General features: G+C 41.9%; 1 protein-coding gene across 6 annotated transcripts in view; it reads left to right on the top strand.

The window, feature by feature from the left end:
• The window catches only part of ERBB4 (erb-b2 receptor tyrosine kinase 4), a 1,029,410-nt gene that overhangs the window by 772,739 nt on the left and 232,873 nt on the right, over nt 1-23,798 (top strand). For 2 of the 6 annotated variants that reach the window (XM_030580258.1, XM_030580260.1), the window contains exons 13-17: nt 10,337-10,469; nt 12,785-12,878; nt 13,992-14,146; nt 22,214-22,258; nt 22,379-22,453. In XM_030580258.1, the coding sequence (XP_030436118.1) occupies nt 10,337-10,469; nt 12,785-12,878; nt 13,992-14,146; nt 22,214-22,258; nt 22,379-22,453 (502 nt within the window). The remainder of the gene's footprint in view (nt 1-10,336; nt 10,470-12,784; nt 12,879-13,991; nt 14,147-22,213; nt 22,259-22,378; nt 22,454-23,798) is intronic. The other 4 variants (XM_030580261.1, XM_030580263.1, XM_030580259.1 and 1 more) reach the window with 2 other exon arrangements.

Raw genomic sequence — 23,798 nt, forward strand, 5'->3', positions numbered from 1 at the left:
CAACCAAAGGGTGAGAGGTGAAGTGATTTGCCCAAGATCAACGCAGTTAGTCGGTGGCAGAGTCAGAAATACAACAGAAGTCTTCTGAGTGCCAGTCCACTGCCCTATCCACGGGACCAATGGTGCCCCATAGAAACTTCCATATCATTAACCGTTTCAATTAATATTGAAGAACGATTGTTTTTATTGGATGTTTGCATTTAAAAATCAGGTAGTGAACCATCTAAAATGTGATTGTCATGTACAAATGTTTGTTTCATAGGTACAATTTAGAAGATATTTTGGAAGAAAAATGTGACCTAAAAGACCAATGTCCTATAACCTACCCTATTACGTGTTGAAGATGAAATTATTGAAGTTATTCTAGCAGAATGACAGAATTTTAGGCATAAACATGCAACTTAATGTAACAGAATCAGATTTGGAGCATAGTTGACAGGTCTGCTGAAAGGCTACCTAGAGAGTGTTATAGTTTTGAAAAAGTTCCGAGTATAGCAATGCTACTTTAAGCAGTGTGTTCTAAGATAACGTTGATCTTTGTGCATTTGTCAGTGGAGTTTGGTAGTACATTTATTTTTTTGAATGATGAAACATGGTGGAGATAAAGAGAATGGGTCTATGGATCTCTATCACTTCAAAAAACACTAGAGAATTATCCTGGGCAGGAAGTACGTGTTAATCTCCCAGCATCGTCATCATTGGCCCATCATCACATTTTGCAACTTCATAAAAACGTGAAACATTTGGTGTTCACTTTGACAATTTATTCTATAGGAGTAAAGGCCTGAGCACCTTATACAGTGATGGTTCCAAGTTCAGGTCAGTAAAGAATTTCTTCCGATTTGCAAAAGCTTGAACTTTGCAATATTGTCAGGGATTTGAAAAGAGCATCTGCAGTTCGAAGAGGCTGAATAAGACAGCAGCTGATAAAAAGCAGGAAAAGGTTTTGTCTGACTTATTGGTGTAGTAGAGTTCTACTGGTAACTGAATCACTGTTTTGGGGAAAACTTTGAAACCATTCAGCCTAATATTAAGCCCAAACGCTTGAGAGATCTAAAACTATCCTGGACAAAACACAAAGAGGTATCAGTCTGGAGCCTTGTAATTACACCGCACTTGAAGTGGGATTTGCTGCCTTGAAGGGTGAATACCACTTAATAACACAAGGTTCCTTTAAGAGAGTCACTTCTTTCGTATAGGACTAGACCAAGGGACAAATCCAGCATTTGTCCTTCTGGGAAATAGAAGAACTATTCTAATACTTCCTTTCTATCTCATATGATTCTGTCATACTTTGTGTAGAGTGTACATCCAGGAGTAATAAAGCATTAGCTAGTGCTGACTAGCCAGTGCTCTGATGTTGCTTCCAGATGATAATTTGCTGGAGACGATAGATGTCTGTACAGAAATTCTGATTGATTGATTGATTGATTTGCTGCACATAACATACATGTGGTGATGAGGGGCATATAACTACCTGAATTGACTGGTAGAGGGATACACAGCACCTTAGAAAAATTAATGAATGTTCACAGAATTGATCATGAAGTGAGCTGTAGCCCACGAAAGCTTATGCTCAAATAAATTTGTTAGTCTCTAAGGTGCCACAAGTACTCCTGTTCTTTTTACCGATACAGACTAACACAGCTGCTACTCTGAAACCTGTCATAAAATTTCTGTTTCTGCTACCAAAACAACTTTCTTTTCCAGTGAACGTGGAAAATTTTTGAATTTCTCTACATTCACTCCTGAGCAAAATTTCATCTATTTGTCAGAAAAGTTTCATTTGTTTATTTTTTTTACCCCTTTGGCTATATACTTAAATCTCTTGTTTTTGTGGAAAAAAAGCAAAAATTTCATAGCAAACATACATAGAAGCAAATTTTACTTTTTAGCACATAGGCAACTCCTGGGACATTTATGGGTGTTTTTAGCATCTTAGCTGAGATGAATTAATTGAATTTAACCCCATGCATTTCACATGTTTGTGAAATGTTGAAAATACAATGGGAGGATATTTTTGCATAGGCCTAGTGGTAAATTCAGAAATTACATTAAAAAAAACACAGCACCCTAGGTACTAAACTGTTTGGGAGTAGGGATGGCGAATGGACATCTTCCAGCTGGCAGCCGTGTTGTCATGTGTTTCAATAATTATCCAGCTCTATTAAAATGAATACTGGAGTACTATCCTAAATGCAATGCATGGGGCTCTTTGAATACACTCTTTTCCTGTAATTGATAGTATAAATCCAGTATAAATTATAGTTTATGGTATGTATGCATCTTAATATTTTATGAAAATTCACTGTAAAAAGTGAAATACTGTAAATCTTTTTGTAGGGAATATAGTTTGGTAGGTAGGTTTGCCATCTTATCACCCTAAAATAAAGGGCCTGCTGTCTTTTCCTAGCACTGGGCCGACTGGTTCTTAACATAATGCCAGCAGAGAGCATTCATTAAATATGAATTCAGAAAGGTTGCAGTTGTGTAAAAAGTTGTTTAAAATCTTCCAGTTTTATGGGCTCATACAGCCTCCAATGAAACCTTTCTAGATAAACTGTTACTTGTTGTGAATCATATCAATCTAGCAGCCAATTAAAAACTTGAATAAATTATTATACTATAATAAAGCCTGATTTGAAGTCAACTGATGAAGTCAATAGAAGTCTGTCTACTGAATTCAGTGGGCTTTGGATCTTGCCCGTGAACAAATGATTGATCTTTGGCTATGTACTTAAATAGCTAATTTTCATGGTTCCTTTCTATCCTGTGGAAACATACTGGGTTTGATTCTTGTACCCTGTGCAAGCCCATTGAAAGGATATAAGCATATTTTCTGAAAATCTGAATGAAAATGAATTGCTGTCGTAAGCAATAACATCTTCTGAATGCTAAATGTATTATGTGCTTTGACTGTATGGAGTACTCCTGTTCTTTTTGCGGATACAGACTACACAACTGCTACTCTGATCTTGAACACTGCTACCAAGATCTTGAATAATAACAATTATTATTATTATTATTATTGCTGTTATTGTTATTATGTTAACACAGCAACTTCTTTTAATACAGTTTAATACTATGGGTACAGTCGAAGGAATCTGTATGTATGTGTGTCTGAAATTTGATGGAGATCACCAATCTACATGTTGTTTGATTGGTATGATTCACCTATAGCTTTGGGATGTGAGTGACATGTACTGTGGTATAACTGGTTAAGGAGTAGAATCAGGAAAAATTCAGATAAAAATACTTTGAAGAAGTAAGATTGGAGACAGCGAGTAGCTATTTGAATCAAACCTGAGATATGCTGATGTGATGTCAGTGGTCATAGTGCGTGTTTTGCAGGTTTGGCGGGTTTTATGCAAATGCGTTCAGAGTGCTCGGATTCTGCATTGTCCTTTGCACAAGCTCTGCTCACTTCTTCTCCTGGAGACCTATTTAAAACCAGACAAAATCTAATGGTTCTGCTGCTGCCAAGAGTGATGTTTTGTTATCCCGTTTAGTCCAATCTATTTAGCTGCCAGATAACCAATGTGATGTTCAGTATCTATGGACAACTGTACTGTATTATACATGAAGCTCTTTGAGAAATACTACAGCTGAAAAACTTTCCACATTCATGACTTGTTTTCCCCTTAAAGTATGGATAAAACAAGTCAATGTTTTGATGTCCTTTATTAAAAACATTGCTAACGTACTCAGGGGTGTAATAGATTACGAGCTCTGTGTAGTCACAAGTCTCTTCCATGATTGCTCGGTCCAAACAACAACATAGAGGGATCCTGTGTGGTGACAAACTTTGTTTTGTCTGAGTTGAAGAGCTTGGGAAGGCTACCAGCAACCTCAGTGGAGAATCACCCACGTATATACTACAGCTGAAATCTACCTCTTCTGTACCATTTGGGATGCAGATCATCCTGGATAACAGACCTGTCCTAGTTAATATTCTTTGCAGAACTCTCGCCAGTCTTGTAAATGATACGTTATAGTTCTGTTTCTGATACAAATCATAAGAGATGATTTCCACTCCCAGGAGACTAAGCAACAGGTCAGGAAATTCTTGCAGCTGTTTTTCCCAGCTACTGGGAAAAGCAATCAGTGACAGCAATAAAGCGGTGTAAATGAGCAAGAATTTAAACCTCCCCCTAGCTGGAACCCCTTCACTGTAAGCTGTTTGGAAAAGAAGCCGCAAGTTCGTAGTGTTTTCAGTCAATTAAGCTCATAAAACTTTGAGGCCTAATTGACTTTTTCCTTGCTTGTTTAATTAACTGAGTAATATTACTGTGGGACTTTTGTTTAACAAAAGAGACTCCTAACGAAAGATTACTCAACAGTTTATTTTCTGTGTAAATAGAAGGATTTTTTTTCTTCCTTTAACACAGTTTGTTTCTTTGTCAAACTTTCAGAAGCTCCTGGCAGAGCGCTGTTTCTGGTCAGGTTTAGAAATAGTCACTGGTAGAGAAAAGGTTTGTAGGCCTGTCATAAACAGATAGCTAAGGGTTAATGTCTCTTTCACCTGGAAAGGGGTAACAAACAACACCTGACCAGAGGACCAATCAGAAAACAAGATTTTTTCAAATCTGGGTGGAGGGAAGTTTTGGGTGTGAGTTTTTTGTTCTTTGTCTTGGGTCTGTTCCCTTTCTCATCTCTGAGAGTGATCTTTCTATCTCCTGGCTTTCTAATCTTCTGTTTCCAAGTTGTAAGTACAAGGATAGTACGACAATAGGTTTATATTGTTTTTCTTTTGTATTTACATGGGTGTAGTTGCTGGAATGTTTTAAATTGTATTCTTTTTGGATAAGGCTGTTTAATCATTTTTTTCCTTTAAGCAATTGACCCTGTATATTGTCACTTTAATACAGAGATATTTTATGTCCTTTTTCTTTCTTTTTATATAAAGCTTTCTTTTTAAGACCTTATCACCAGATAAGTCTGCTCAGTGGTTTGCGGGGAGATGTTGGATGGGATTGGATGGGAACTGAGTTACTGCAGAGAATTCCTTCTTGGGTGCTGGCGGGTGAGTCTTGCCCACATGCTCAGGGTTTAGCTGATCGCCATATTTGGGGTCGGGAAGGAATTTTCCTCCAGGGCGGATTGGCAGGGGCCCTGGAGGTTTTTCGCCTTCCTCTGCAGCGTGGGGCATGGGTCGCTTGCTGGTGGATTCTCTGCAGTTTGAGGTCTTCAAACTAGTTTTGAGGATTTCAATAACTCAGTCCTGGGTTAGGGGTTGTTATAAAAGTGGATGGGTAGGGTTCTGTGCCCTGCCTTGTGCAGGAGGTCAGACTAGATGATCATATTGGTCCCTTCTGACCTATGAGTCTATTAGTCTATGTTGGAGTTTTTCTTTAGTGGGGACTCCAGGGAATTGAGTCTGCAGCTCACCAGGGGATTGGTGGGAGGAAGAAGTCAGGGGGAAAAATCTTTGTGTTAGATTTACTAAGCCTGACTTTGCATACCCTCTGGGTGAGGGGGAAGAGAGATTAGATCTCTCGGTACTTGTGTTTCCAGGACTGGAAGCAGGGAATCTCCTAGGGTCGTCCAGGGAGGGGAGCCTGGGAGGAAGTAAAAAGGAAACAAGGGGAGGGGGTTATTTCCCTTTGTTGTAAGACTCAAAGCATCTGAGTCTGGGGGTCCGCCAGGGAAGGTTTTGGGGAGACCACAGTGAGCTAGGCACTGTATAATTCCTAGCTGGTGGCAGCAATTACCAGGTCCAAGCTGGAAACTAAGCTTGGAGGTTTTCATGCTATCACCCATATTTTGGACGCTAAGGTCCAGATCTGGGAAGAAATGTTATGACAAGGCCTGTTTCTCATTTTCATTTAAGGCCCCTTTACCTACTCTGGCAGCGTTAAGGATTCTCTGCAGCTTGAGGTCTTCAAACCAATTTTGAGGATTTCAATAACTCAGTCCTGGGTTAGGGGTTGTTATAAAAGTGGATGGGTAGGGTTCTGTGGCCTGCCTTGTGCAGGAGGTCAGACTAGATGATCATATTGGTCCCTTCTGACCTATGAGTCTATGAGTCTATTAAATGGGCTGTAAAGTGGACATGCATGTCATTTACACCAATTTATTACTACTGCCGCTCAAACGGCTGCAGCATTACTCCCCCTGTGTGGCCAACTAGCTCCTCTGGCTAGTGTGTAGCTGTGGCAGACTGACTGCTTTCCCTGCTCTCCAGCCCTCGATGCTCGCTTTAGGGTATTGAGTGCTCCTTGGGGGAGTAGCTAAGGAGGACTCCCTATGTTGATTTCTGGAACTGCAATTAGGCCACAAATGGCTGAGTGGAGGCTCGCTGCTCCCAGCTTTCTCCCCCCTATGCTGTGCCCCAGAGTAGGACCTATGCAGTGTCTGTTCCTATATTAACTAGGATCTTCCCCCTACCGCCTTGTGTTATGCATGAGGAGGTGACTGCCAGAGTGCTGCTGTCTTCATTAGTGTTACCTTAAAACATGTTTGCAGCTTAAGTAGGTCACTGGCACAATCACCAGTTGTGGGTCTGGGCAAGCTGTTCTGTTCCTCCTAATTCTGTTGTCTTGGTCAGTTGACAGGGGTACCATAATCTCCAGATATTTCCTCTCTAGCACATGGATAGTCTGGTTGTCATGACATGGAATTACTCAGTGATAGCTAGTCTGCATCTCATATTTTCAGTGCTGTTCTCAACAGAGGAGAGTTGCCATAAACCAGCAGATGGGAATCAGTATCATGCCAACTCACAGCCCATGCCCACGCCTCAGTAAAATAGCAGTGGATCAGTTTTTCACACTTGGTAATCCAGCAATGAAGTGCTGATGGTGTTTTTGCCAAGATATCAATAGTAGTGGCTTGGGGACTCTAACATCAATAGCCTTGGAGCTGTCATGGTTCGTGTCCAGGCCTCCACTCTGACACTGAAACACAAACCAAATGTCTAAGAATGTTTGTAACAGGAAGCATCGTGTTGTCTACAATACATGCGACATTTGCTAGTGTGTGGAGATTCAGTGCCTAAAACACAAAGGGCTAGTGTAAATCCATCGACTTTGGAGGAAATTATTAAGAGGCAAACTGAATGAAATATCAAAAACTGCTTGGGGATATTAGAAAAATAAGTTTAGAGAGTTATTTGAGAACCAAATGACATAATATAGGTTTACGGTAAGAATGCTGTTGAATCTGCTGAATCTGCTCTCACATTAGTTTTACATCAGTCTGCCTCGTTTGACTTCAGAAGCATTTATCCTGTAGGCAATAGTGTAACTGAGAAGTGAATCAGGGCCATTAATTAAAGTGAAATAGGCTTTCAGCCAAGAATTAACAGGTTCAAACAAAACTTGCATAGCCAGCTGGAATTATTATTAACTTTAATAGTTTTCTTTGTGCTTGGGAATAGCTGACTGATGCTTTGAGGAACAGAAGGAACTATGTAACTGAGCATATTCTCTGAAATAAATGCTATTTAGTTGTTTTTTATTTGGCATGTGGACATTTTTACTCTTTTCTAGCCTAAAAAGTTTAAAGGAAAGTTGCCAAACTATTCCAGACATGATGAATCTGTGGCCTGTTCTTGGTCCTAGATGTCTGTAGTGCTCCAGTATCCTGAGCTTCACGTTGTACAGTAATGAATGAGACAATGCACAAATTCTGTGGAACCAACAATATCATGTAATGTAGCCATTCACAACCAGCATTAGCTCTGTACACAGTGACAAACACAATAGCGAATCTCCTGCCTTTTGGAGCTGCTTGTACACGTGAACTGGAGAACACCAACTCACTGATTAGTTCTCCACACAGTCCCTGGAAGGAGATTAAAGTGAAATACCATAAACCTCTCTCAGCATTGAAGCCCACAAAAACATTTTGCGTGGAAAAAGAAATAACTTAAATGAAGAATTTCTGCCCACAAGCTTTATAAGCCAAGGAACTAGAATAGCATCCAATTGCAAGAACAAAGGGAAAGTAGAAGATAATTCTCAGAGCTACAATCCTTGCTTATGTCACAGGATTTTCAGGTAACTTGTTCGTCTTCTTGCCTGGGGCCAGGAAAGAGAAATCTATGAAAATGGAGCATGATTTTCAACATGTGATTGCACATTTCCCCCCTAAGAAGTGCTGCATAGTAAATACAGCAGGCAGTAAGCTGGCTGATGATGGAAGGAGGGACCAGACAAGGAAAGCAGATGAAAGGGATGCATCCTGTCTTTGTAATGTGAATATCATCTGTTACAGTATGATAAAAGGCTACGTAATAAATAGAAGAGAACATAAGCCAGGAACGCCTCACAGATCAAAACGATATGTTCGGCAAACATGGTGCCAATACTGAACATTGCAGCACAATGAAAAATAGGTGATTGGCCTGAGTTAAAGAGGGAATCAATATATGCAGCAATGGACTCTGCTATACAGTGGGCTGCTATGACAGACATTCAACGAGTGTTTAATAAGACGCATGGAGGCGCTCTGCCTTGTGGCATGAAGATGGAACAAATGCTTCCACACCCAAGAGAAACTAAATATGGAATATTGTGCCATACAGTGAAGAATAATCAAGGAAAAACAAAATGCTGGGGGGAGGAAGCAGCTTCCTACTGCAGAGGTGATTTTAGAGGGGTTTATACTCATCAGCTGATGAACCTCAATATGCAGTTCAGCAGTTAGGTACTGTCCGTTGCAATGTTCTTTAACAACCCTGTTGCAACCCTGACAGTGATGATAAGAGCACGATCTGTTGTTTGAAAGGGAAATGTGGCATTCCTTAATCACCGCCACACACTGTCACCTATCATCCACTTGTGGAAGTTCAAGAAAACATACCCCCATAGGCTATGTCCATAGTAACTTGCACAGGTTTGCACAAGCACCAGAGTAGTGTTTGCATTGAGTATGGGGAATTCTTTCAATTTTGCTATCACCACTGTGTGAATCTGTGTATATAGGTGTCAGTGTTATTCTGTACCTATAATATGTGTATGTTTTTATTGAAGGTGTCATTTTTTTTACTGTCTGTTTTTTATGGCATTTAATAAAACTCTACCAAGAAATAAACAACATATTTTGTCATTTATCACTTCTTCTACTTTTATCAAACCCTGGGTCTTCCTACTTGCTAATTGTGACAGAAGATTTAAACGAGAGCTCTTTGCTTTTTAATCTTCAAGGTCTATCACATGGCACCAATTGACATAAAACCCCACATATCTGGGAGAATGATAGCCTCCTCCGTCAGGTATCAGGGGCTGGTCTAATCAGTATAAACTGAGCCGGCACGGAATGGCTGAGAGCCTGCGTCCTCTCCTCTCCGCAGTACTGATTTGCTGCTTGCTCCAACACCTCTCACCACTCCCTTCCTTTGTCTTTCTGTCTGACTCATCCTCTCCTAGGAACTCCACAGAAGGGGTTTAAATAGCAAAAGAAAAAGAACAAAGGCTCCATGCTAATATGCTCCTTGTTGTCTTCACCTTGCCCAGTCTGCCTGTGTGTTAATCCCCTGTCCCTAGCCTTTGTCTTCTCTGCTTAGCCTGTAAGCTCTTTGGGGCTGGGGCTGTCTTTTATTTTACGACTGTACAGTGCTTAGTGCAACGGAGCCCTGTTTTCAATTGGTCCCTGGGAGCTACCATAATAAACATGATAAACAATAATGAAATGGCTAAAGCTGCTTGCGTTGCTCTAAGCTCAGTCAGGTCTAATTAAGTTATTTCATTATTGTTTTCAGAACATATGTTCTGTATGGATTTCTTATGACACACTGCAGGGATTTAATTTTGGATAAAGGCCTCTGAAAAATAAATCCCTATTGACCCCCAATTCAGTCACACATTTCTTAGAAGAGGCCAGCATTGGCCTAGCCCCACACTAATAGAAGTCAGTCCTACTTGACTTAAAATTAAGTTAGGCAAACATTGAATGCTTCTGCAAATCCCAGCCTAAAGGCTTTATAGGAGAGGACATATCACCCCTCCCCTCCTATGCTTGTAATCCCCCCAAATCGACAGGGCCAGTCAATGTAACTGTTCTGCTAAATCTCCCCCTGCTGGCAAATGCCCATGAGGATTCATCAGCAAGAAATGGGAAAGGGGAAACAATGCAAACATTTACAATGGATGTTAGGAAGTTAAGGCCTGATCTCTCCAGGCTTTCTGCTTCCCATGCATGGGCTGTGCTGTGGAGACCACTGAATCCCTCCCGGCTCTGAGGCAGGGAGGGGAAGAGGCCATTCTGTGGGTAGTAGCTTCTTTGTATCTGGATGCTGGGAGAAGGACTTGCCTTCTGGTATGTTAGAAAGTAATATTCGCAATCTAATAGCTAATGGCACTAAAAATATCTTCATTCCTCTCTCTGTTTTCAGCTGCAGAGGGAAAGGTGTGTAACAACTTGTGCTCAAGTGATGGCTGTTGGGGGCCAGGGCCAGACCAATGTCTGTCCTGCAAACGCTTCAGCAGAGGAAGGACCTGTATAGAGTCTTGTAACCTTTATGATGGGTAAGACATCACCCTTGCTTTTTTGTTCCCCAAAGGGTGTTGATTATATTGACAGTTCAGGAATCACAGGGACAGGTTCTGATGTCCATACATTGAGTAACACCTTATTCCACCAATAGTTCCATTGATTTTAACCAAAACACTCTGTGGAGTAAGATGATATTTACTCGGTGTGAGTACGCAGAATCTGGCCTTGAGGTGGAAGTATGAGTGGATGGATTCATATGGTACTCTAGCTGTGATACTACTTCTAGATACATTTTTTTTCACTCCAAACATTCTCAGTTCCCTTTTATTTATTTTTCCCTCTGGAACAACAATAATTATTACAAGCAATAAAACTGAGTAAATACATTCACGGAGCCATAGTCAGTTCATGCTTCACAGTTGTCGTTCCTTAGTAATGATGTTCTTCTTTCTTACCCCCAAGCCAAGGACTTTTACAGAGCTAACTGCAGATGTTTTTAGAGTTAATCTTTGGCAATGCAGGATTTAAAACGCTCATATGCCCTTGCTATTGTTTCGTAATAAATTTTGAAGTTTGATTTCTTTGCCTTTCTCCCTCCTGCCTCCCTCCCTCCTCCTCCCCGCCCCCCAAACATTTTTAGATGTTTGTATAGTCTTCACTGGGAGGATGGAGTCCCACAGATCACAGAGACATAGCTGTGTGAAACTGTCTTTTGACAGAAGAATAAAACTTAAAGGTTCTATGTTACATATACCAGAAAGCAAAGCAAAAAAAATGGAGAGTGGAATCTCATTTCCCAGATGATGATACAACACGCTGCCCAACATTTCTTTATAATAAGGATCAACAAATCATAATTGATTTTAGTTAATTTTTTCACCTCAAGAGGTGCTAATTAAAAATAAAAACACTATATATATAAAAAAGCACTTTTGGTTCTTTTTTGTTTCTTGGATACTAGCTTATGTGATTATCATAAAGAGACAGTAGAATGTACTCCCTGTAAACACATCAAACTATTGCAAAATCCTTTCTTTCTTTCTTTCTTTCTTTCTTTCTTTCTTTCTTTCTTTCTTTCTTTCTTTCTTTCTTTCTTTCTTTCTTTCTCAAAGCAAGGAAATGACATGCAAAAAACTGTCAAAGTTACCCTATAGCTATATATGCATTCAAGTCAGGAAAGACGATGTTGTGAGGCCAGATTGTGCTGCCACATAGGCCAGGGTAAAGCTGACTACAATTTACACTGCAGTATTTGGCTGTGGTTCCCATATCAGCCATAACCCAGACACATTAGAAAGTTCCATTAGGAAGTTCCATGGTCCTGTTCACATTACCTGAGTAGGAGCTATCATTTAAGCTAGGGTATTCGTGTTTATTTTGATAAGGGGATGGTGGTTGCCCCTTGCACAAAAGACAAGGATATAGTTGCCCAAATCTTCCAGGACCTCTGCAACTTTTGGGGACCTTCAGTGTAGACCTGAACGGTCCAGGTGCAAATCATATGCATTTGCAGTGGCTCCATAGCCCTTAATCTCCCCTGTATGGCAGCTCCAATGGAGCTGTGCTGCTAGGGTTGCACCCTTCCACCTGGGCAGTGACTCAACATGGAGAGTCTCTGCTTCAGAGTTAAAGCAGCTTCAGATTCCATGCAACGTTCTTTTCAATGAAAGTTTCCCATGGATTCCTTATACTCACTTAACTGGGTTGCCACAATAGAGCCTCATGGCACTGAGAGCAGTTATAACACCTCAGATTTTGGCTGATAAAGTAACAAGGGGGGCCCACATCCTCAGCCGTGACAACTTGACGTGGCTCCGCTGAAGTCAACAAGCTTCACCACTTCATGGTTTGTAGCTGTGTCATGCACACTGTCTGTCTGCACTGAAATCAACAGTGTGACAGCAGCATACAGTGCAGACATACCCAAACCAGCTTTTATCTAGTTAACTCAATGAACAGTCACTGGGAAAGCGCACGGGCTAGTCACATGAGTCCCTGCGCAGGGTTCTGGAAGGGTTTGTACAGCTTGTGTTGCCGCTGCTACTTCACTGCTTGGGAGATTGGGTCTATGTGTGTGGAAATCAAGTGGCTGCAGTTCAATTCCTCACCCCCACCCCGTGATGGTGTTCTTATTTCTTAACACGGCCATAACCTACCAAAAGGATATTCAACAAATGATAACACAGGTGTTGGATTTGGTCCTCATGTGGTGTAAATCAGTATAGTCCCACTGAAGTTAATGAAGCAATGTTGATTTACCCCAGCTGAAGATCTGGTCCATTAAATTCAGATCCGTTTCAGTATGATTTTCACTAACCACTCATCTGACTGACTAATGTTTCTCTAGGGAATTTCGAGAGTTTGCGAATGGTTCTGTGTGTGTGGAATGTGATCCCCAGTGTGAGAAGATGGAAGATAACATGATCACATGCTATGGGCTGGTAAGCACAACATAAATACTTTGTAGCTGTAGCCTGGTTAGTAAATCTGCGCTAGTGTAGGTATTTAAATAAACATCTGTTATTGTCCAATGAAACTTTTGCCATCATCACTCTCGACCATTTCAAATACATCAGCAGTAAATGGTGACAAGCAGAAGAAATTTCACACACCGACAGAACCTTCTTTTATCACTGTTCGTTTTTTCCCCCCTCCTATGTTGAGGTCAATCCTGTTCCCCTCCATGCCTTCAGTCTCCTAGAAAAATTCTGTCTTAAGCAATTGCGTTCTGCCAACCCAGATATTCCGACTGGCCAAGAAATTCCTCATGGCCATCCTTATAACAGAATGAAATGTTTTTGGCACCACTTTAATGGATGATGAGCCTCACCGAAAAGGCTTTTTGGTGGTGGGGAAAGTGAAGTGATCCTTATGTTTTTATCCTTTGTGCATAGCCTGAATAAAAGGCAGGAACTGGATGGGCACCTGGATACATCCAATCCCTCCCCGAATATATGGGACGAGCTTATATTTTGGACTTTCTCTGGTTACAGATTGGCTGAGAGAACTTTGCCTAACTCACTGTAGGCCCACTCCAGTAAACTTTATGTCTTTATACTTCAGGAGACTTGATTTACAGTTTCTAACTTTAGGTCTCCATGTGTAATAATGAAAATTAAATCCTCATCTCCTGGAGGGAGACACAAAATCACCGGCAAAATACGGTGTGGAGATAAGCCTGTGACACAAATGATCCCATCAAGGTGCCTTCAGGACTACTTTGTAGCTTCATTTAGGAAAATTCCAGGACAAAAGGAAGCGGACATGAGGCACATTGAGGTGCAGCCGTCAAAAGTAACGAAACCAAATACTCCAGAAGCAGTACTCTGATAGTACTCTGTATGTAATACATTTTCAGCATAGTGCCCCAGGATTTAGCCGTGTGACTCTCATTAACATTCATTGGAGTCACACGGCTAAATCCCTGTTCATTACGAGGGAAATGTACCCCTCTATCTTTGAGTGTACAGTAACCAGCATATTGTCAGCAGCTCCTGCGCAGTAACAAATGATAGAGTAAATCTAATACACTGCATTTCTCTCCTGCTCCCCAGGGACCAGACCACTGCACCAAGTGTTTCCATTTTAAGGATGGCCCCAACTGTGTGGAAAAGTGCCCCGATGGCTTACAGGGAGCAAACAGCTTCATTTTCAAATATGCCGATGAGGACCGTGAGTGTCACCCTTGTCATCCAAACTGCACGCAAGGGTAAGCTGGAGTTCTACAAACAGCAAGCTTTACTATTTAGTATTTATGTTAGGTAGTGGTTTTGTTTCGTTACTGCTTGGCCAAGAAAAGTGTTCATCATTCCTGGAAGTATGTGCATACACAGCTATGACATCACCTTTGGTTTTAGGATGAAGAATCCAGTCATTACGGTTTTGCAGGTAATTAGCAGACTAATTAGCACCTCACTTGCAAACCTATCAGAATTGGTTCTTACAGCAGTGCTCTTGGCCCTCCCGATAACAAGCACTGGTATGGAAAGTGTTTCTAATATGTGTACATGAAAGCTGGCGTGTGCACAGACACCATATTGAGTATTTATTTGTGCAGAGGGTTTTCTCACGGTGACCATCATCACATCTCAGCATCAATGGATTCGTGCCCGTGAGTCAAGGGTGTATTATTAATTCACAGATGGGAACTGAGGCAAAGGAAGATTAAGTGACTTGTCTAGGACCACACAGCAACTTTGCACCAGAGTTGGGAACTGAACTTACATCTCCCAAATCCCCACATCAACCACAAGACCATCCTTCCTGCCAAGACCCAATAGCAGTGGAGAGGGGAGGCAGTTTTGGCTTCCGCTTTCACCTTATAGAAAGTTGATGTTAGAGGGCATTTGCCTTACCTGTGCCATAGTCTGGCCCCATTCAAATGCAAGTTCTGACCTGGCCTTTTCACCAACACACCCTCTTGTGAGCTGAGCCAAGAGACCAGCAGTTGGAAGTGGCAGAGGGAAAATGGGGACAGTTCAAAATATCTATTATTAAAAACACTAGTAGGTAATCAAACATTGTGTAGTTCCCTGCCTCATCATGTCATTCCTGTGGTCAGCAAAACTTCTCCCACCTTCTCCTCACCCGAGATGGGCCCCAGGAGAGAAGAGTGGGAAGTATTTTCCTAATGGCGGTGGCTATAGGTTGTAACGAATCAGTTAAAAAAAGTGCTCACATTCAGAAGAGTGGCAGTGTCCAAAACTATCCATAGGATTCGTCTACAATAGTCAGCAGTACTGTTGATTTCACAAACTGGATTACAGTCCTTTTAAATACATTCTTTCCCCTGCTCTGTTGTCACCTTTGAGACCATCCCTTTCCATTATCATTCTGCTGAATTACTTCTTCCTCCTCCAATGTTTCTTCTGTTCCCATCAATTGCCCTATCTGCTGATGGCACCTGTTACCTGGAGCAGTGCTCTAAAGTTTCAAAAGCAATTAGTGATTTTTGGGTACCCCAGTGTTTAGGTGCCCAACTAGAGGCACCTGAAAGGAACTCAATTGACAAAGGGCCCAGTAATTTTGGAATCAGATCCCTTTAAGGTTTCTCAGGTTGATCCCCCCCAAATCACTAGTTGCTTTTGAGAATGTAGGCCATTTTGTCTGACAGCAAAGTGTCTGTATCCAGATGAGGCTTCTGGGCCTGCTGAAAAACCATCTGACATCAAATATTGCAGAAACAAAGCACCCAGTGCCAGAGGACTTGACTTCAAATACTGCTCCTGGTGCATATGGATCAAGAACCAAGTCACTTTCTAATGGAAGTCCTTTCAAAATGGACCCCAGGTCAGCACATTTTAAGGGATGTGAATTTTTACCAGCCAGAGGCAAGGCTTCAGAGAGTGGCATGAGCATTAAGAAATTCTGTACCCAAGTAACTCTAGAGAAGTAAGCAGTTATCATTTTGCATGAGCCACTTGAGTCAAAAATATTCTTAGGAGGAGACAATGGGTTATGTCCAAGGCAGAGGAAGAACAAGAAAACTTCATCCAGTGAAGTAATCCTCCACAGGAGGATTTTATTGTTTTGCAGCTAAAATTAAACCAGTAAATTATTCAACATGATGTTGATGTCAACAGCTGTTGCCATTCAAAATGAGACCTTTTGCTGTTTTTGCAAATCTAATTACAATAGAGCCATTAGGGAAATGAAAGTGAGATCGCAGAGACACAGCCAGGATCTGTTGCAGATTCGTCTTCCTCTCAGCCCTTTTAAATCAGAGTTATGCAATTAAAAAAATGAAGGAGAAGAGGATAGGAAGAAACATTATGAAGAGAGAAACTTACCTCAGGAGCAGGGTTTCCAATAATGGCTTTAATGGACTATGGAGGTGTCATTCTGATCAACTCTTCCTATGTCTAGTTTCTACATTTACAGTCTGCCCTGAGCAAGGGGTCGCATGGAGCTGCACTGGCCCTAGAACAGACTAGAAATTCACACTTCTGCCTCTGCTCCCCGCTTCTTCGGGGTAGACATAGGTAAATTCAGCTCAGTCCCTTCTGTAAAACTAGCCAGCTAATCAGGCCCTGGAAATGGAGAGACATAGCCAATGAACCTTCCAATTCCCCCACCTATTGTTCAGAGCAAGAAGTATTGAGCCAATGAGCCCCTGTTTTCCCCATCATGGCTGGAACAGGACAATATGGGGGTAGGGGAAAAGGGAAATTACCCCTGTGCAGCTGAGGAATGACTGTGCCGATCTAGCCCTTCGGATTCTTAAACAACTAGAAAGAAGGAAGCCATTGGGATTTTGCAGGGCCCTAAGCAGCTGTACTTTGAATTGATAATATTCCCTGGCAGCTCCTGGCTGAATGGAACCACAGCTCCTCGTGCATCAGGTCTTTGTGTTGCTGTTTGGCACTTTAATCTTCGGCTTTCCCCTCATCCATCATCATCCATGCTGCCAGGGCTTATTAGACGAATGAATATGTCACATTGCCAGGATATGCCAGTCTGCGGATGAACGACAGACACCCGCCGTGATGGCAAGAAAAAGTTTTCCTCTACGCTCCCTGAGTAACATGCACACAGAGGTATGGTTGGCCTCTGGAGCAGGTAGGTTAGCTTTGGCCAGTCAAAGGCTAGTTCTAGTGACATCCTCATCCCCTTCTTATAAATGAGGGAACATTCCTAGAAGCCACTGAGCAGACACATCTGGATTTAGTTAACAGTCTGGAAAATGTGTATGTGCAGCCTTTTTATTTTAAAAAAAAAATACTAATCTGGTTCACCTCAAATGTTCCTTTCTGGTTCTTCTAAAAACATCCTTATATCATCTCAAATATAGTTGTATCGCTCTGCAGTTACGTTAAACTGTGATGGTCATAATGAGTGCCCCAGATGTCTGGTTTTTATACATCGTCCGTCTTCTTGCCAACATTGTCAGGCTCTCATTGAATATGCCCGGGGAGAGAAAAGGAATCAATTTGTCTTCCCCGCCCCCTTCTAATTTAGAATTCTCCAGCTTCACTGCCTTCCTGTAGAAATGAGTATTTAAATTTTCCTCCTTGAGCAGAACTCTTCAAGAAGAAGAAAAAAGGAACAGTGATGGCATGTCTCTTCAGATATTTGGCCTACAACTGAACTGGTTCAGCAAAATCATAATCATACTCCATCTAGCGTGTCTGTTAGCTTCTGTGCTAGATCAATTGCGGGAACAAAATTGACACCAGCAGTACAGCTAACATATCTGTCAACAAGTGTTATGCTGCTGCAGAGCACCAATCATACACAATGCGAGCTCATTCCTGCAGAGCTGTTCTTTTAGGATCAGGATATTTGCCAAACTGGACCATTAACTATCAAGTCTTGTATCATGCTTCCAGCAGTGGTCAATTCCTTGGGTTGCAGAGAAAGGGAAATGTCCCACCTCACCCCTTCTCATAATGCACTTGGACAAACCTGGTCCTTGGTACCTGCAGGTTTGCACACTGGATCGGGGTTTATTACCCCATCTGAACAGGTAGAATTGCAAATACTGTTAATGATCATAAAAGCATCCAGCCCTTTTAATTGTCTAATACGGAGCAAGAGAACTTCCTAGGAGTGGTATACTGTATACAACAGCAACCGCATTTAGAAACATCCAGCGTTTCTGTCATCAAGTATCCAATGCCAATTTGGAGCAGACCTGAGGCGCACAAGACCACTATCTCCTTCAGTTCATGGGTGTTCTGAAGGTATTGGCAGGTTCTCCCACCCCATGATCCAAACCAGAATGCTTCCACAGAAATAAAACATAGTTATTTTTAAAAGTCTCCTGCTCGGGCTAGGTTTCAGAGTGGTAGCTGTGTTAGTCTGTATCAGCAAAAACAATGAGGAGGCCTTGTGGCACCTTACTGAAATTGTGTACCAATGTCATTAGAATTGTGTGCCGTTTGACTGGAAAACTAAGGACATTTCATGGATTCTGACTGGGAAGAGCCTTGCCTCCTCTACTCCAAGGAAAAGTGTATCTCTGTGTTACTGAGGGAGCTAAGGAGAAAAGATCACTTCAAGAAAAGACAGCTGTTGTTTTTACTTTTACATTTTATTAATCTGCTTGTTTCTTTTCAGAGGACAGTTACAGTAACTCCTCACTTAAAGTCGTCCTGGTTAACGTTGTTTCGTTGTTACTTTGCTGATCAGTTAGGGAACATGCTCATTTAAAGTTGAGCAATGCTCCCTTCTAACATCGTTTGGCAGCTGCCTGCTTTGTCCACTGCTTGCAGGAAGAGCAGCCTGTTGCAGCTAGCTGGTGGGGCTTGGAAACAGAGTGGAGTGACAGCCCCCCTATCAGCTCCCCGCTCCCCTAAGTTCCCTGTGTAGCAGCCGCCCTGCAGGCTAGCAATAGGCAGTTCAGCTGTTCCTCCCCCTACTGCCATGTGCTCCTCCTGCCCTCTGCCTTGGAGTTGCTCCCAGAGACTCCTGCTTGCTGTGCAGTGGGGAAAAAAGGGCACTAATGTCAGAGTGTCCCCCTGCCCCTGCTCCTGCACCCTGCTTACCCCTTCTTCACATAGAGCAGAGAGGGGACACGGACGGAGAGAGACAGAGAGAGCTTCGGGCAGCAGCTGCTGTCTCAACTCCTTGGTCAGCTTAAAAAGACAATGCACTTAAGAGTGGTCAGCTTACTTAAAGGGGCAGTGTGCATCTCTCTCTCTCTCCCACACACAGAGTGTGTGTCAGTCTCTATCTGCTATGCTGACTCCCCTCCATTCTGTTCGTGCTGCCTTGTGTGAGAGGCTACATTAACAATAATATGTTAACCCCTGAGGGCTCAGCCGAGTGCTAGTTCATCATTTAGCAGTAAGACTTTCCCTGGGAAATATCCCACCCTCTTCCACCCTCTGACTTCACCACCTCAACCAAGCTTCACAATCATCATAGCTGTGAACTGTATTAAATTGTTTAAAATGTATACTGTGTGTATATCTATATAATATATAGTTTTTTGTCTGGTGAAAAAAATTTCCCTGGAACCTAACCCCTCCTGTTTACATTAATTCCTATGGAGAAATTGGATTCATTTAACATAGTTTCACTTAAAGTTGCATTTTTCAGGAACATAACTACAATGTTAAGTGAGCAGTTACTGTATCTAAAACCCTATACTGGCTACCAAATGTATCTATTTTTTTTACCAACTGTATATGGACTGTTATAAATCACTACACATCTGGTTAACGAACAGGTATATTTACCCACTAACCAATTCATTTACAGGGAGAAGTTGGAATGAAATCACATCCAGATCCCCAGTATTCCCAGGAGAGGGAAAATCTGGGTATGAACCAGTACCATATGAAACGTATTGCTATTGTCACATGTGGTCTGTAAGTCTTAAAAGCAGTCTGGAAACGCTGAAACTAAAGCAGTTATTTCCAGAATAAAAGTGACTGGTGATTTCAGATGGAAAATGGGGATGGTTCTCTGGAAAATTACTAAGCACCAGATCCTGCCTCCCTTGCTCATGTTGAGTAGTACCTTCCTCCTTGTACTCTGGTTATCTTGAAATTAGTGAGCCAAGTTGAGGTGTAAATACGACTCAGCGTGAGTAAGAGTAGCAGAATCTGACCCCGAGGGACCTCTATTTGAGATTGAGAGAACAGTGGCACAAAGATGTTTAACTCGAAATCAATGGCATTGCTATTTAGACCACAGGAGAAGTCCTAACGGCCAGGAGAACAGTTTCCCCAGGTTTAGGTCTTTTTCTTCAAAAGCCTGAGAGAATAAATGCAACAGAGAGGTAAAATGACTCTAAGACAACAGGCTCTTCTTTACATTAGGCTGCCAGTTATCTGAACTGATGATGGGCTTTCAGACCTCTAATTTGAAGAAGGCCTTCGTTTTATTTATAGCAAGGATCTGAGCTCAGCAGCTTTTGACATGCTGGAGAATGGGTGCTCTGAACACCTCCTTCTGCCTCCTTCATTACTGAGCTGGGTTTTGGGGGGAACTGCTGAGCATGCCATGTGGGGAAGAAGAAATGTTACAGATGTGCCTGAGGCTGGACAGAATATAAACCCTTGAAGGCCAAGACAGCTGAAATTTCAAAAGAGCCTGTCAGAGCTTTCAGTACTATATACTGTGAATTGTATTTAAATCCAAGCCTGCCACTATGCAGTCTGTCTAGCTCCCTGGCTATTAATTGTATCCACTTCCTGTACAGAATACTGCTTGAGTTCATTATTAAGGCAACCTTTGCAATCTGTTTTTGTTTGCCTGTCACAGCATTTATGCAAAAATAAAAATATCAGTAAACAAACAAGAACTGGGGTGCAGTATTATATGGCACTTCCCGAGGAAAAATGGTCAGTGAGACCGGCCTTCAGTGAAATCAGTGAATTTATTTTTTAAAGGCAGATTGATATTTAAATATTTCCTTTTAAAGAAGTAAGAGCTCATAAGTGGCAAGTGAAAGCAGAGAGAAGACCCCATGGGAGCCTATTTAAACTCCCTCAAATCTGTTTCAGGTCTCCTTCTATCAGAACAGAAATGAAAGGCTGGGATTTTCAGAGAGTTGCTTCCCTTAAGCTCCTTTGAAAATCCCAGGTCCTTGGCCCTTATTTAAAGACCTAAAAACATGGTTTGCTACTCATGAAGGCCAAGCGCCTAGCAGTGCTGGTGGGAGTTCAGCCCTTATGAAACTCGGGTTGCTTGTCTGAGTGCCTAAATATTGATGTAGGAGCTTAACTTTGTAGGCACCTGTTTCCTGAAAATCTTGGCCACTGTCTTCATGCCATAATTGACTTTCCATTTAATTATCCTGCCATCCACATCATAGACTGCCGAGGGGATAGGGAACTCCATAAGGGCTCCAGTCCCACAAGCAGCTCCATGGAGGCAGATCCCCATGGACTTCAGTGGGGCTCCCTGTGAGCACAGAAGTCTTGCCCATAAGGAGTGGTTTGCAAGTTTGGGACTTAAATCTTCACTCAGCATCTGCTTCGCTCAAGGCTGTTAGATCCTCCAAAACCAGTCAATTGCCCAGGATTCACAGAGGCTCTGGGCCAGTTACTGGTTCCCCAGAGCCCTTGGCAGCACAGTTCTGGTAACGCCATGCTACTTAGGGCTCCTTAACTAGTCGCTGCTCTTGGAGCTCACCCTCCCTTCAGGGCTGGGGAAGGAGATGCCACACTGTGGAAAATCATTGCGGATGGAGCCCCCTGCATTTGGTGTGAGATGACACTGCGGAAAGTGGCAAGCTTCTTCTGCCATCGCGACTTGATCCCAGCTCAGGGGCTTCAGGGAAGAAGCCTGGGTGACAAGGACAAGAAGTGCCACTCCCCCTCATGCCTTGCCCACTTCTGCAGATCAGCTGCCATGAGAGGAGGGGATGACAGGGCTCAAAATATTTCTGCCATGACCCTGTCTATGAGTGAGTACCGTATGAACAACAACATTAATTAAGGAAAATAGTTCTCCACCTAACTCCTGTAGCTCTTGAGCCATGCAAATGAGCAGCCTGTGTGCTGTAATCACTGGTTTGATATTTTAAACAACAGCCAGAAAGGCAACTGTACTGTTAGGCCTCCCACGTAAGCAGGTGAAACCTGCCTTAAGTATTGTTCGAGCTGAGATTGGTCCAACCTTATGCTGCTGGTGCTGTTTGTATTGTTCTCTGCTGTCTGTACTTTGTGTCACAAGCTGTAATTTTACGATGCCTTGAATGTCTTTCAAGAATTATAATTAACAGTTTGGCACATGGCGGGGGGGGGACTCCTGTTTTTTCTGTCTGTAAATAACAGATTTTTCTCTCTTTCTCTCCCTGTTTTTCAATTTGGATTTGCTGCAGGTGCATAGGCCCCCGTATTGAGGACTGCATCGGCCTGATGGATAGGTACTTGCTGAGTGCTTGCTCCCACTGTCCCCCTACCATACTCCACATGTGGGCCAGGGCGCGTGTGTGCATGTCCCTGTGAATGGCGAATGATATTTTCTGTTCTGTAATTGCCTGCAGGTGTAGAGGCCCCACTAGTCATGACTGCATTTACTATCCATGGACACGCCAGTCCACCTCACCACAGCATGCTAGGTAACATCCTCATCTTTCCATCTTGTACCTCAGGATCCTTCCCCAGTTACCATAGGAGAGTTGTACTAACCCGTTGGGTTAGAAATAAGAATTAGTGTGCTTAATTTCAAGAGTAGGATATATACAGCTCAGCTTTCAGGTTGCTTTACAGTGTGTAATGTAAAGTTAGCTAGGCCATTAATAGAATTGGTTGAAAAATCCCCAGAGCTATTCTGTATGACTTTTTTTTTCAATTTCAATTTTTTTGTCAACAAAAAATTCACAACTAACCAAAATGAAACATTTCATTTAATTGAGATTTTCATTTAGTTTTGTTTTTGAAAGCCAAAATGAAAAAAAAAATTGAGGTTTTTTTTATTTGTTTCTCAAAATTGATCTAACATCACAATGTAGACAAAACTATTTTTCTACCAAAAAAAATAATTATCTCAAAAATTGTTGACCAGCATTAGCCACTTAATTGTTAAGTTAACATTCAAAACTGACACTGGAAGTTGAGAAAATCAGTCTCTCTCCTTGCATCAGGTTTGGTCTAAAATGCATCCATGATGACCAAGCCAAATTTATATAGGAAGAATATACATATGGTTGAGTTTAAGTTAGGCCTCCGTGTTCCCATTTGTTATATTCCATTCATGTCCTCTGATTTTTTTCCCCATTCTATTTATTTTCAATTCAAACTGGTTAGTATAGCCTCCAGACTCTGAGTCTAGAACCTGCCTAGGAATTTTCCCTTTCAACCAACTTCACCTCATAAAGCATTCTAGCTGGTTTTCCTTGGTTTGTCTTGAACATTTCCTTACAATGATACCAGAAGATTAATATGATGAAGCTCAGAGGAGCCGAATGTTTTTTTTTTAAACTTGTTTCCATGCCTCCAGGTTACTTATTCAACATGAAACTCCTTATTTTCTAGATGTTGACTGATAGTGTTTATACTCAAGGGAGAGTGGTGTGAAAAAAATACAGCTAGATATGCTAGCCAAATCTCCTTCGTAAATGGTCTAGGCAAGATCTGTTAATATTTGTTCCAAAGCCCAATGCAGTTAATGGGAAGAGGTCCAGATTTTCAAGAGTGCCTAATGATCATGGGTGCCTCAGTTTTTAAAGGCCCAGCTTAAGCCTCTTTGAAAATAAGGGCGTCTTAAAGAATCTCAAACTGTGCACCAAAAACTGAGGTGCCCCAAATCACTGGGCACTTTTGAAAATCTTGACTTCATTGAGTTCACTAAGCTTTGAATCAAGCCCTTTGGCCCCAAATGAGCAAAGCACTTTAGCATATACTTAACTGAAACAGCTTCAACAGAACTACACACATGATTCAAGTTAAGGACATGCTTAAGTG

This window comes from Gopherus evgoodei, chromosome 11, assembly GCF_007399415.2.
Source record: "Gopherus evgoodei ecotype Sinaloan lineage chromosome 11, rGopEvg1_v1.p, whole genome shotgun sequence".
Lineage (NCBI taxonomy): Eukaryota > Metazoa > Chordata > Testudines > Testudinidae > Gopherus > Gopherus evgoodei.